Genomic DNA, 15,698 nt, shown 5'->3' on the forward strand with positions numbered 1-15,698 from the left:
GCTGGACCCATTTGGCCTGTTCATGATGTCTGTTTTCAGAAACACCCTTACTGCTGAACTCCAGAAAATGAGCACCTTCTTTCTGTCTCATGGTACACAAGCTGTCTTTGTTGACAAGCAGATCAGCACAAAATAATGATTCATTGGAGGCTTCTGGTTGGAGGCTTTTTATATCAGGATGTGGAGACTACTGGCAGTTCCTTGATGTGCACGTCTTGTCCGTGTGACATGGGACACTTTCAGGAAAGACTCTGCAACTCCCTGGGTGGCTATGTTGGCTTGGACAAGGGCTTCCTCTACCTTCTAACCAGCCCAGCTAATATATGTATTATGAGCTAGCTAGCTAGCAACTCAAATAATTAACATTATGGTTTCTTTGATAACTGACTAATATTTTATTCAGTAATACAATAAATGGTTGTTTTCAACAATACAATCATATGTTTCCGAGATATATAAAAATCCTCTCAGGAAAGTGTATTTTGTTGTATATGGTATCATTGTAATCCTTGACCATCAAAATATAGGGGAAGAGTTTGGTTCAGGAGATAGGATGCAAAATATAATATAATATAATAATGTGGTTATGGTGTAAAGTAAAATGGCTGCCATGAGGCGTTTTTGCAATGGCTCCATTTCTGAAACTGTTCAGGGACCCAAACTGTAAAAGTGTACCAAGTTTCGTGCTTTTATGAAAAAATGAACATAATTTTCATATATCGCCTGGACTAGAACTGGTCAATATTGAAAGCTGTTATGTATGTGGGCTATAATACCTTTTCTTGAATGGATTATGTTAAAAAAGCCTTAGATTACAGTCTCAACAACTGAACGTGTAAACAATGCATATCAATAAATGCTTGTTGCTCGAATCTGTAATGCAGAGAGAGAGAGAGAGAATTAGCGTCTGCCATAATAACTACTTTCAATGTAGCTTATTCACATGTAGTTTATCCCTTTACCAGCACTTATAATTCTATTCAACTACGAGAAACCATTTCTCAAAGATTTCACACAAATGTTGCACATTTGAAAGAGGAACTAGATAACTTTGTCTGGCAGAAAACTGTGTTAGATTTTTGTTTAGCTCACGTGTATTTACATGTCTGCTCTTGTTTAATCATTTCTGGCACATCGTCTGTAACTACAGACAGGTGGGTTGCACATACATTTAGAATAAGTTAATGAGCGGTTAAACTGTAGTTTAACATTAGTGCTCTGCCACTGAAAACATGGTACTAGTTAGCTTTCTGGATGTGGCTCAGGAGGTAGAGCGGGTTGGCCATTAATTGGAAGGTTGGTGGTTCAATCCCTGGCTCCCCCTGGTTGCATGTCAAAGTGTCCTTGGGCAAGATACTCAACCCTGAATTGCCCCTGGTGACTGTTCCGCCAGTGTGTGAATGTTAGTTTCTGTTTGAGCACTTAGGCTCAGATGTAGTGTAAAAGTGACTAGAAAGGTGCTATACAAATACGGAGCATTTACATTTAATCTAATTTAGCAATGGGCAGCGTTAACTGCTGTAAGTTAGAGAATATTTAGAAGTGATTAACTAGGGGGAAATGATGGCATTGCTGGCCAGAACTGCCACACTGTTTCAGAAGTAAATCTATCATCAAATCTGGCAGCAGCGTAGCCGGCACCACTCAACTGCTGCAACATTAAACACACTGCTGTGACCCTGGAGAAAACCGGGAGAGGCCAATGATTATTATTATTTACAGTATCTTACAAAAGTGAGTACACCCATCACATATTTGTAAATATTTGATTATATCATTTCATGTGACAACACTGACGAAATGACACTTTGCTACAATGTAAAGTAGTGAGTGTACAGCTTGTATAATTGTAAATTTGCTGTCCCGTCAAAATAACACATCACACTGCTATTAATGTCTAAACCGCTGGCAACAAAAGTGAGTACACCCCTAAGTGAAAATGTCCAAATTGAGACCAATTAGCCATTTTCCCTCCCCGGTGGACATGGATCCATGGACCATATTTCTTTTCAAGAATGAAGGGGAATGGTCTATTTACATTGTGGATTCTACTTGTATCAGCAGTGATGAGCCAGAGGTCAAAGCTGAAGCTAAAGTGAATACTGTAGTCATTAAAGATGTACTAACTGCAACAAATTACGTCATAAACACAGATGTACAGGATGAAAATGCCATTGTTTGGACAAGTTCAGTGATTAAATAACTGTTTTGAACCAGGGAACATCTAGAGTGAAGAAAAACAGTCACATTTACAAACTTGACAGGGCAGTGCATTTGGAGATAACATATTCATTAGACACCATTTCTTGCATTAATGCACTGTGCAGATTTGTATCCAGAAGAGGCAGGTTATCTTCGTGGTTAACTCGGGTTACCCTGTATATGTGAACTACACACCCCATCTGTACACCTAATACACACCACTTGATAAAATATTTCATCCTGACTTGTTCCACAGGTCTTGCAGCTCAAATTAATTTATTCTTAACACAGCAGCATTATGTTTATGCAGCCCTGCAGCATCTGTGATTTAGAGAGGAACAAAAAAAATGTAATTAAATTAACGGACCAATTTTGTGAGGAATTGCATTAATCCAGCCTAGAAGTAACAAATGCATGGACTAGTTTTTCTGCATCATTTTTAGACAGGATGTTCCTGAATTCTACACTGGTTGTCCGCAGTTTGTGGCATAAGGAGATGAGCAATGATTTGGCATTCTGGCATTTCTCCCAGTAAACAGGGGAGTTTCTATGTGTCTGATAGAAATTTGTAGGTTTGTAGGTTTATTGTTGTGGTGTATAATATATGTGCATTTGACGCATAACAGTTTAGAATAGCACTGTAGCAGCTGGATAGAGGATTAGTGACCTTTTAAGGGGAGAGCAGAGGTTAGTGGTTATGTGGAGACTCAGACCCTTATATGGTGTCTAACAGGTGCCTGCACATATCCTATAGCACTGTACCCTTATATGGATTAGAGCTTTATGTGCAGACTCAAACCCTTCTATGGTATCTAACAGATACCTAAACATATCCTATATAAGCTATGTTTGAGAGACAGAGTGGTCATCGGGCTGGGTCACTCTCTAAGCTGCTGCAGAGCTTGTAATTGATGCTGAACTCCTTGATGTAATAAACTTTTATGATCAAGAACAGTGTCAAGTGGATTTCTTCTCAACACATCATTGCAGCATTATTGTTCAGACACCACATTGTCACAATAACAAGCTATAGAGTGAAATTCAGTTTTGTAACTTCCTTCTGCTATATAGCAGACAATATATATTGATAAAGAGTCAATTATGAAAAATGGTAAACAGGAATAAACTATCATCAGTGGAGCAGTGCTGAGGATGAATTAGAGTTTAAGAGTCTGATAGCTTGGGGGAAAAAGCTGTTCTGCAGTCTGGTGGTGTGGCAGCAGAAAAAAGAAAAGGCAGCAGGGTGAACAGGTCGTTTATTATCCTTTGGGTTCTGTGTAGGCACCTCACCTCACCGATATCACTGATGCTCAGGAGATGGGTACCAATGATCTTCTGAGCAGTTTTAATCACCTGCTGCAGAGCCCTCATGTCAGCTGATCTGTGATGCTGATTCCCAGGAACTTTAAACTGTTCACCTGCTCCACCTCAGCTCCACTGATGTAGACAGGAGCAGTAGGTTGTTCTCTGAGCACCACTCTGCAAGATAATGAATTCCCTCCCGACATGAAGTCTCATCGTTGTTTGAAATCCAGCTGATGATGGTGGTGTCATCTGCAAACTTCACAACAGAGTTCTCTTCATGTCAGGGGATGCAGTCATGGGTGTACAGCATGAACAGGAGGGGGCTGAGCACACAGCCCTGGGGGGCTCCTCCACTAGAGTGGAGGAGGTGAGTCCACCAATCCGAACTGACAGGGGTCTGTTTGTGAGAAAGTCCAATATCCAGTTGCAGAGTGTTGTATTTAAACCCAGAGTGCTGAGTTTGCTGATCAGTTTCATGGGGAGATTGTGTTGAATGCTGAGCTGAAATCCACAAACAGCATTCTGATGTAGGTGTTGTATTTCTTAAATTTGAATTCGGGGTATATTTGGGAAATGTTTGCTAAGTGTTTTTGTCTTAGTGTTTTATATTTAGGGCATGAGGTTAGAATGTGCAGCTCTGTCTCTACCTGTCCTGTGTCACACTGGGAGCAGAGTCTCTCCTCTTGTGGTAGCCAGCTTTGTCTGTGGCGACCCCTTTCTATGGCCAGGCTGTGCTCACTCAGTCTTTTTTCTTAGTTTAGGGCATTTTATCGTACTCAGGTAATTTGCTAGTGTGAATTCTCTTTTTAGGTTCAGATAACATTGGAATTTACTTTGTGTTTTGGTCGTTTCTTTCCAGTATCCAATATATTTTTCCTTCTGCTTGTTGATAATTTGGTTTAGTCTGCTTGAGTTGGTGTTGTTGTCCTGAGGCTGTTGGGGACTTGTTACTGCAGGGAGCCTCAGGACCAGCTGGCTGAGGGGACTCTTCTCTGGTTTCAGCTCCTGGTATGTTTGGGCTTTGTGATGGGATGTTTGTGGGTTAACTGATTTAATTGATCTTTTCTGTATTTTTGTAAGAGGGGGTAATGACCGAGCTCTGCTCTGCACAGATTATTTGGTGTTTTTCTCTGCACCTGTAGGATGCTCTTACAGAACTCGGTATGGAAAGATTCATTCAAGATCATTGTTTTGTCACATTTCTCAAATTCATTATTAAGTTTTGGGCCCAAATTTGCCATATAGAATTATTGGTTCTAGTACAAATTGCCAGATTTCAATTGGAATATAGATTTTAATGTTTCTTTTTATTGCATAGAAAGCTCTCCTTGCTTTGTCCCTCAGCTCTTTCACGGCCATGTTGAGGTTTCCTGTGTATGTAATGTTGAGGCCAAGGTAAGTGTAGTCACTTACACTTACATGTTGTTATTTTCAGTTTCTAATCTTCGTCACTTTTTGTGTACATGTTCTTAATCAAATCATATGTTTTTCCTCCAATGCCACTTTCAAGTAGCCTATAGAAAAGGCCCTTGTGCCAGATGGAGTCAACAAAACAGTCATACAGATGCTGGTCATATAATTAGAATATCATCAAAAAGTTGATTTATTTCAGTAATTCCGTAGAGCCCAGGTTGCTCTGATTGTGGCCTTCAGCTCTTCTGCATTGTTGGGTCTGGCGTATCGGATCTTCCTCTTCACAATACCCCATAGATTTTCCATAGGGTTAAGGTCAGGCGAGTTTGCTGGCTAATCAAGAACAGGGATACCATGGTCCTTAAACCAGGTACTGGTAGCTTTGGCACTGTGTGCAGGTGCCAAGTCCTGTTGGAAAATGAAATCTGCAAGAGTGTCTTGACACAAGGAATGCGATAGCTGAAACCCATGTCTTGCATACGTCTGTCTGTGGTGGTTCTTGAAGCACTGACTCCAGCTGCAGTCCACTCTTTGTGAATCTCCCCCACATTTTTGAATGGGTTTTGTTTCACAATCCTCTCCAGGGTGCAGTTATCCCTATTGCTTGTACACTTTTTTCTACCACATCTGTTCCTTCCCTTCGCCTCTCTATTAATGTGCTTGGACACAGAGCTCTGTGAACAGCCAGCCTCTTTAGCAATGACCTTTTGTGTCTTGCCCTCCTTGTGCAAGGTGTCAATGGTCGTCTTTTCGACAGCTGTCAAGTCAGCAGTCTTCCCCATGATTGTGTAGCCTACAGAACTAGACTGAGAGACCATTTAAAGGCCTTTGCAGGTGTTTTGAGTTAATTAGCTGATTAGAGTGTGGCACCAGGTGTCTTCAATATTGAACCTTTTCACAATATTCTAATTTTCTGAGATACTGATTTTGGGTTTTCATTAGTTGTCAGTTATAATCATCAAAATTAAAAGGAATGAACACTTGAAATATATCAGTCTGTGTGGAATGAATGTATACATTATACAAGTTTCACTTTTTGACTGGAATTACTGAAATAAATCAACTTTTTGATGATATTCTAATTATAAGACCAGCACCTGTATAGACTAAACAACGAATTCATTAACTGTAACAAATAATCAACAGATGAACTCATAATAAAAATGGTCATGATATTGGTATTCAGTGTATCACCCAGCCCTGCTCAAAGCTGTTTCTAAATAGTTTTCTCAGTGGAAAAGGGACTGCGGACAGGAAGATCATGCTCAGACGTGATTTTAAAAATCCTGCTCAGCCTCTGAACTTGTTCCCAGGAAGAACATTTGATCCACCTAAATCTCTCTGCCGCAGCCTCGGGGGAGTCGTGGCCAATGTGCTGCAGCTGAAACAAAAACACTCTGCTTGTTATGAATCAGTGTTTTACTCTCTTAATGTTTACCTTCCTGTTTACCAGATCCTTCTTCCAGAGTCTGTTATGATCTCATTTTCATCTCTTAGTCCTCACTGTGTTGTTTAATGTCCCTCTCTCATCCCCTTGTTTCCTTCCATCAGCAGTATTTCCCACTGTCTAATTCACCTGGCTGTTTGGTTATTAGAAACGAATTAAGGCAGCAGAGGGGTTTTTTCTGCCCGGCCCAATTTTAGAAAACATGATAGGCTGCAGATAATTGTAGTTTATTGATTTGTGTTTAATCAGATTTTGCAGTGAGACAATCATTAGAGGATGTGTGACGCCTCTACTGTGGGAATAATCTGATTTAGAGATTTAGAGATTTCTAAATGGTATCAGTTTCTCCCTGCGAAAAAGAGAATACTTAGTCATTTTGTATTTTTCTACTTGTCCACAAGAGGGAGCTGGAACCTCACTAAGTCTCCTGTGTTATGCTGAAAGTATCAAATATAATATAGCCAATGACATTATCATGCATAATTGAACAGAGCAATTATCCTGATCCATCAGTGAGTCTGGAGAGCTCATCAGTAACTTTGACATGTCATTTGCAGAAATTAGATCTTTGTGTTACTTTGACCATCTTTACTTTCCTATTCTTCTCCTTTAAAAACACTCACTTAAACATTATATTAGCACATGAATATTTTTGGGACAACCTGAATGTCCAACAATGTCCAAAAGGTCAAATCATTATTGTATCTATTTGCATATTTCCTCACAAAAATGTAGAACCAGCAGTTTTTTCAAATTGGGTGATCAGTTCACCCAAATCACCAAAATGAATTACTCACTTATTCTCTGGTAATATCTTGTTTGTTTGCAACGTTTACATTTGTTTAAATATATTTAAATGGTTTAAATGTAATAATTATCTATCCATGCTGATAGATTTGGTTTTATATGTCCAAAGCTCAAGATATCTGTTTCTGACTGTCTTTTTTTGCTGTTTTTGTTTCGCCTTTGTTGGACAGTTTACAGTTAGCGCATATTTAACAAAATATGGAGAGAGGGAAGGTCCACAGCACAAATCAAATCAGGGACATTTATGTGGTATTTCTGTTCCCACTCCAATACAACTGGGTTGAGGTGAATTTCGTTTTTGACAGAATTACAAATTACCTTTAAAAAAACAGCACAGGCAAAATATCCCCGTCGCTCTGGAGCAGGAGTCGACACTGAGGGCAATGGAGTCTACAGTACTTAAACTTGTGTTCCTGTTTTGCCCAAATTTGTTTTCATTTTCGCAAATTAGCACCATTAAAAGTATGCCAAATTAGCTATTAGCAGTTACTGTTTGCAATGTACCCGTGAATTTACAGACATCTTTCACTGGATTACTTTGATACTGAAGAAAACTTCTTTTCAGGCAAATTAATTTCTAGTAAATGTTAATGTTTATACATGTTTAGTTGCAATGGACATTGCAGATAATGATATCATAAGTCACCCTGTATCTAAAAATATGTGTTTCATGATGTGTGTTCAGATGACATATTTTGAAGCAAATTGCGGTGTTCTGTCAATTTATGCAACCTATCGAGATGTTCGACTTAGCGGTCCTGCGCATGCGCATGTGCACAACCCACAATCTTGGTTTCTGTTTCCACGTCGTTAAAACTGTGCAACCTTGCTGTCAGGCATGCCATCGAGACAAAGCCTGATGGTGAGCAAAATCTAAAAAATAATTTTTTCATTGCGACTTTTGGCCTGCAAGCATGTAGATATTTGCATGTACACGTGGGCTTTGCTTTAGGGTAATTGTACCTATTAACCCCATAAGCGTATATTTGGTGGGCTTAAACATTACAGTGTGAAAAGAAGCACACTATATGAGTCAGTTTGAAATGAGAATAACTTAACTTAAGCCCACTTCAGTGTGGTAGCCTCTGCAATCGATTTGCACTACGGTTGCATCTTTTGACAGGGCAGCATACAAGTCAGAACAGCGGATCACGCCTCAGATATCTCTCTCCGTACTCCCCACTACCCATGGATAACCTTCTTCATTGAAACTACTTTCTACCTTAAAAATATGATGTTGTTTTTGTAGTTTGTGTAAAGTGGCTTGAGGACAGAACCTTGAATTTCTGTCACCACCTTAAATCTATCCAGCAACAAGATTTATGAAGCTTTATGTTCGAACTCAGTGCTTGACTCGGTACATTTTGTTTGGAGTTTAATATATCTTTTTTCTACATCCATATCATGTAAATGTAAATAATTTTCACACAGGCCATGGAAACATCACATGAAATGTACATGAACATGAAAATTAGTTTTCATGGCTTTTATAGCAGCATGGGTTAATATTATAGAGGTTTCCTGTTTGATTCTCACACAAACCTCACACACTTCATGAATAAATGAATACTAAGAAGCAATGCCACACTTGGTTCAGAGATAAATAGTTTTTTATTTTGGTGCCACAAATGATGACAATTCAAACTGTCACAAACAATGCACAGTGCCTCAGTGACTGGAAACCTCCAAAAGCAGTGGTGAAATAAACACATGCTATGAAAAATGTACATGATGCGAATAAGTGCGAATAGAGCTACTGCCAAAGGTTACCAAGATGAAGTTAATCAAAATGCATTCTAATGCAAAAGAGACATGCAAAGAGATGCTTCATGAAAAACAATTAAAAATAACACATAATTATGACCTTAAAATTAGATCAAATCTTTCCTGAAAACGTGTAAATACAAACTGAACATCTGAATGAAATTAAATAGTGTTGTTTTAGGCGACATCACGCACAGAGTCTCATTTGTGTATGTACACTGACGTAGCCTGAGCTCATATGTGGCAGCAGATTTGGCAACAAACTTGATCGTGAGACGTTGCAATGGCAGCGTGTTTAGCCCTCAGCTCTTGCCTCCTGCTCCGGAGGCCGAGCCGCTAACCGTCGACTTCCTCAGCTCGATTCTCATTGACTGGCTCTCGGCCCGAGACTCTAACCTTGTCACTGTCGACACACCCAGAACTGCCTTGCTGCTCGGTTTCATACCTTTTGACACGGGGATCCGTGTGGCGGCGCCCCGAGCTGACTGCACATCCGAACTGGGCTGGAGAATAAACAACAAAGTGACATAAGACACAGGAAAGGATTTGGACCAAAGGTACACAAAAACTACAGAGTTGATCTGTTAACTGTTCATTTGTAACTGTGATGTAGATATCACTGTTGTGTTTAGGCAGGGATTGCACATAAGGACAAGGTGAGCTTCCCAGTTAGCATGGTTTTGGTTAGCCCTGTTCCAGGATCACTGTACAAAAGATCACGCACCACCTATCATAACTCAGACATTTTGGTCACGGAGCAGCTTGTAGAATTTGTTTCTGGAAAAATGATGAAAATACAAACAAACAGGATGGTAGACAATCTTCTTAGCAACTTGTATGGTGGGAAAAAACAATCCCAGGCGTGTGTTAAGTGGCAAAAAAAGCATGACTAACTCAAGAAACATCTCTAGCTAGGACTAAATATTTAAAGATTGTGTTGCTGTAATATAGTTTCCAGTTGTTATAGTCAATGACTTTCATAGAAGAGACCTCCCTTGGTTGGCTTGCAGGGTTGAGGGGAGGCTGGAGCCTATCCCGGCACACAATGGGGAGAAGGTGGGGTACACCTTGAACAGGTAGCCAGTCTACCACAGGGCTGACACACATTCACACGCAGAAAGTCAATTAAGAGTTGCCAGTTAATCTAACCTGCATGTCTGGACAATGCGGAGAAACCGGACAAACCCATGCAAGCGTGTAAAGTCCTCAAACTTCCAGCCAACCAGCTTGAACCCGGAGCCTTCTTGCTGTGATGGAACAGTGCTAACCACCACACCACCATGTCCCGCCCTGGACTAGATCAAATGTGTTGTACTTTTCTCACCTTATAAAGTTGCTAAGAAGAATGCTACCCATCCACTGCGTTTCTGACTAAGTGATTGAAATGTCCAAGTTACTGATGGTCCTGAATCAGGGCTCGACACCTCTGATTTGGTGACCTGCAAATTCTCAAATCAATGCTTACTGGGTCCATTTAAACAAGTGTGTGAGGGTTAACTAGCTGGTCTTCTTGGATATTAATTGACATCAGGTTGGGTAATCTTATTAGAGAGTGATCAAGGCTGCTCATCTGTACATTTCTTAAATAGCAAAAGTGAAACATCCAAATGGATCGCTTCCTGCCCGTGTTTGGTTAAAAGGAGTGAATTTGTCAGTTGGTAAATTTGTGTCTGTCTGTACAAGACCCTTAGGCTGGTGATACATGGGGCAACCTTCTGAGCAATGTTGCTGGGCAATACTTCTCAGGCACTTTCCCACAGAGAATGGGCAACACATTTCTATCTGCATACTTTAGATCGGTTGTTGGCTATTTTTGAGCTCCTCCAATTAGAATGTTAGCATTCGATCACGTGACAGGTCTTGGCGATTTCAGAAAAAATCAAATAAGATGGCAGTGGAGCCGTCTTTTTACGCCAGTAAGTTGTCATGTGTGTCTGAAAACACTGATCCTTCTCGCGGGGCGAGTAAAGTAGCAATCTTTACTCACACACTGTGCTTGTAAATTATTTTTCCGGTTCGCAGGTATCTATTTTTAGGGACATATGCGACTAAATTGGTCGCATTGTACAGTCCAATATACTTCTAGCATTTTGAAAGCTGACACATCAAAAAAAGAAGAACGATGGAATGCATGTAGGTAAATGAATCAATGAATGTAGTAAATGGGGCAAAGTAACCAGAGTATCTACTCAGTTTTGTGCTTTACATGATTCTTACTTAAGAAAAAGAACTGTTGAAGCTAAGATAACAGTCACAGCTGCACAAATTTTAGTGACCATCACTGCAGTGTCCGTGTCCCTGGCAATAGATTTGCGCCTCTGACTGGTTGTTGCCAACTGTCCGTTGGCCTGTGTCTCACCTGGTTGCCCAGCAACATTGCTCTAAAATTTGCCCTGTGTATCTTTAGCTTTAGAGAGGCCTCTCTGGGATGTAAGATCATTCCAGTGTTAGTTCATACCAGTGAGATCGTGTGTTTATAAATTCACTGTTTATACCTGGAGAGAGTGCTATCTAGGGAGCACACACCACCTGATTTCATTGTGAAACATTTCAGAAGGAACTGCAACGTAAAAGATTATACATGATTCAGATTTTTTTGTTTGTGTATAAAAGGCAAAATGTCTTCTATGTCTGTATGCTTGTGGAGTCTCTACGTATTCCGAAAGAGGGAGGACATCAAACATAATGATCTCTAAAGCTCTCACCACTGACTGTGTCGGCCTGGAGGATGCCGAGGTGATGGGGGTGATTGTTATACTGCTTGTCATTTTGCTTGGCGCCGTCTTCCCCAGTGAGGTTTGGCTTGGGGAGCGGAGCACCGTCCCTGTTGACATTTCCTTGCTGCTTTCTGAGCTTCTGAGCGTCAACACTGAACTACTGCAGCCCTCAGAGGGCCTCTTAAACTGTGGACCCAAGTGGATATGGATCTTGTTGTCCTCTGTTGTGATGATGTTGCTCTTGACATTGTATTTCCTGTAAGGAGCTGGCCCAGGTTGCTTCTCCGGGGTTACCTTGATCACCGTGCGGCCTGTGGTAACATTGTGAGGCTCAGGTGAAGCACATGCTTCAGCCACAGGAGTGGCGCTGACTGTGATGATGGACACCGGCGACTGAAGGCTGTCAGAGTTGCGGTCCTTGGTCTTGTCCGGACTCTTGGCCCTGGAGATTGTGGTTATTGTGACTGGAGATTTGGCTCGATCAAGACCTCCCGTCGGCTCACAGCCTTTGCTCTTTGAGGTCACAGTTGTGGGTTTAGGGACGATTGTGATGCGCGGTTTTTGAAGGCCGAGAGTCGGGATGATGGTGGTGCTGGAGAAGAAATCCTCTGCCCGAGGGCTGGTGATCTCCAAGGTGGCAGTGCTGTTCTCATGATCTGGGGTCACTCGGATGTGCAGTGGCTGGCCTGGCTTTTGGGACATGGTCATCTCAGGAGAGGTCTGAGTGAGTGTGATGGCCTCCTTCTTTTTCATCCAGGGTATCCAGGATTTTCCTGCCCCAAGTTCTGCTGATGCTGGAGGGTATCGCTCAAGAACAGTTGGCTTTTTAAGGCCCCGTTGTCTGAGGTTGCTCATTAAATGGTTTTCCTCAAGGACTGATTTCCGGATAAAGCCTGCCGCCGTCTCGTCCTCAGCAGGCTCACTGGCCATCACATCTGTCTGCACTGCAGTGGAGGTAACCGGAACATTGACCATCCTCCTACCATTCATACTGGGCCTCAAGGCGCAACTGTAGCGCTTGGTGGCTTCAAGCTCCTTGGTAAGGCTGACTACTTCCTGGCTCATGCTTTTCTTCTTCTCCTCCTCTTCCAAGAACCTCTGCTGGAGGACAGAATAATCCACCTGCAGCTGGGAGAGCTGGTCCTCCTTGTTCATCAGTTCATGGACTTTCTCCTTCAGGGCCTGGACGTCCACCTGCAGCTCTCTGGTTTTAGCCTCCTCCATCTTGCAGCGAATTCTGAGCTCAGCCTCTGGACTCGTGACCTCACCTTTCTCAATGGCTTTGTTTCTGGCAATCTGACTTTTCATTTCTTCCAGTAGCTTAGAAAGGGTATTTGCTTTATCCTGCTCTGTTCTGAATTTCTTCTCCAGTAGATCATACTCATCCTCTGTTTTCATTAAATCTCCTTCTACCACCTCAAGTTGTTTTAGCCTGCTCTTAAGTCTTTCAATTTCTATCGTGAGCTCTTTTACTTTGTTGTCTTCATCTGGATTTCTGTTTTTGTCCTTGTTGGCCCACTTTTTCTGCATTTCCCTCTCTGTCTCCTCAAGTCCGTCTATTCTTATTTTCATACCACTTAGCTTGGTATTCAGCACCCTGCACTTTTCCTCTTCACTTGCAAGTTTAGTTTTTAACTCATCTTTCTCTTTACTGACAGTTGTCACTTTGATCTCCATTTCTGATTTGAATTTCAGAAGTTTTTTGCTATCTTCTATCAGCTTCTCGGTGACCTCCGTAACCTTACACTGCTCTGCTTTTAACATCTTACTTAAATCATCATTTTTCTGTTCTTCGTGTTTAAGTCTTTCCGCCATGTTTTTTCTTTCATCTACCAGTATAACTGTGAAGGACTTCAACTTCATAAGATCGTCTTTGAGGACCATTTCTGTCTTTTCAAGCTTTGACTCTGAGCACTCTAGTTCTTTCAGCTGGGTTTTCACCCTCTCCAGCTCAGCGGCAAGATCCTTCACAACACGTTTCTCTTTTTCCAGGTTTGTATGAAGCTGAGAGCACTCGGTTTTGCTCCTATTGAAAGCCCCCTCCAGTTTTTCCAGTTCAACCATTCTATTCTGCAGTTTGTCCACCTCCAACCTCAGCTCCTTGCTGTGGTTCTCCTCAATCTGCAGCTTTTTCCTCAGCTCCCTGCACTGAGTCTCTGTTTTGGTTATCTCCTCATCCTTGCCCTCCATCTCCAGCACTCTCTTCCGCAGATTCTCCAGCTCGGTCATGAGTGACGAATCCCCGCATTCCCCTTTGCTGATCTTCTCCCTAAGCTCCTGCAGGTCCTCCTCTGATTTATGCAGCACCTTGTTGCTCTCCTCCAGCTCTTCAATCTTGTGTGACAATCCGGCTAGCTTCAGCCTAAGCTGTCGGCTTTGGGACTCTTCGTTGGCCAGTTTGGCAGTCATCTCCTCATGTTCTTGCGCAAACTTGGCTGCTCTATGCTCCAGCTCGACCTCCAGCTTGAGGACCTTCTGGCCGTCCTCCTTGGCAGTGTCGGTTACCGCTGCCAAACGCTGCTCTTTATCCTGCAGCTTCTGAGTCAGGTCCTGGATCTTCTGGCTCTGTTGGTCAATCTGCTCAATATGCAGCTGCCGCTCGTCTACCAACATCAGGGCAAAGGACTTCAGCTTAACCAGCTCCGCTCTGACCTTTTCCAGCCGCCTGCTGTGGTCCTTGTCCTTACGAGCCTGGTAAGCTTTCTCCTGCTCCAACAGTCGTTTGAGTCTAAGAAAGAGGCAAATTGTCAGTGGGGTTAATCATATATGTTATATCATATAAATATCATATTTATATTATTATATTATATTGTCTTTTCAGTGCAGATGACACCAATCCTGAATTAATCATCGGATGCAGAAAAGGATCCTCGTGGTACCCTCATGTGACAAAGTTTTGTTTTGTCAACTCTCTGTGACCAAACTAAAATAACCACCGTGTCAACTACTCTATAGTTTACTGTATTCCTGTATCAGATGGGGAAATATGGTGCACATCTCTAAACAAGCCAGACCACGCTGAGAGAGCATACCTGATCCTGGTTGGGGAGGCGAGGAAGCAGAATAAAAGGCAGCAGCAGGATAACAAGAAAACAAAGGAAATAACAAACAGGCAGATCAGAGCTTAGAGATCTTACCCTGCCCGGTCTAGAGTAAAGTAAAGAATTATACCTGCAGGTCAGGAACTTTAATATGCAGGTATGTTGAGTTGGGAGCTTGATCATCCAGCTGATCACGGTCAACTACGATAATTCTAACAGGATTTCATTCATGTAGGTATCAGTGGGCTCCATGATGGTCAAAAATGCTGCTTGTCAAAAATACAATTATGGGATTGACACTGGCATATATCCTAATAATTATGAACTGGAGAGTTTTGGGTCCACCAATATCACTGATCACAAGTACTAAAACAAAAAGGAACTTAATGTGCAGGCTTGTACGAAAAATTGTTGATTTTTACATCTAGATGTACTACATTTATTCATTTAGCTGACGCTTTAATCCAAAGTGACTTACAATTGCTATTTATGTCAGAGGTCGCACGCCTCTAGAGCCACTAGAGGATAAGTGTCTTGCTCAGGCACGCATTAGGGTCTCACAGTGGATTTGAACCCAGGTCACTCAAACCAAGGGCATGTGTTTACTCACTGCGCCACCTACTAAGATTGAACTTAACTCATTTGTATGAAGTGTTATCCAAACACGAAACCTATTTAATTATACAAATGGAGACATACTTTCTCTAAAGGAATCCTGGTGATGGGAGTATTTGTGTAAAGAATAAAAAAACAGTGCTTGAGAGCAGCTTTCAAATACTGCCTACTTTCTCAACAACGCACAACTAGTCAATCACTGCGTGAAGTGGGTGTGAATGTCGCATTGTCTGTTTCAGTCACAAACATCAGAAAGGAGGGGGGGGGGTCAGATGCTGGTTAACAATCTGTCACGCACTATGTTTGAGTCTGCTCTCTTTTAAAGAGTAACCGGGCTGAAAAACAGTGATTTGCTGTGCATCTGTTACCACACCCACCAGTAATGTC

General features: G+C 41.8%; 1 protein-coding gene across 2 annotated transcripts in view; it reads right to left on the bottom strand.

Annotated features, from left to right (window-relative positions):
- Positions 1-8,766: 8,766 nt before the first annotated feature.
- LOC123978398 (filamin-A-interacting protein 1) overlaps positions 8,767-15,698 on the bottom strand; it is a 44,246-nt gene continuing 37,314 nt past the window's right edge. For both annotated transcript variants that reach the window (XM_046061629.1, XM_046061630.1), the window contains exons 5-6: positions 11,644-14,383; positions 8,767-9,441 (exon numbers count right to left, since the gene is read on the bottom strand). In XM_046061629.1, coding sequence (XP_045917585.1) covers positions 9,241-9,441; positions 11,644-14,383 — 2,941 coding nt within the window. In that variant the 3' untranslated portion in view covers positions 8,767-9,240. The remainder of the gene's footprint in view (positions 9,442-11,643; positions 14,384-15,698) is intronic.

Source organism: Micropterus dolomieu, linkage group LG10, assembly GCF_021292245.1.
Source record: "Micropterus dolomieu isolate WLL.071019.BEF.003 ecotype Adirondacks linkage group LG10, ASM2129224v1, whole genome shotgun sequence".
In the NCBI taxonomy this organism is placed as follows: Eukaryota; Metazoa; Chordata; class Actinopteri; order Centrarchiformes; family Centrarchidae; genus Micropterus; species Micropterus dolomieu.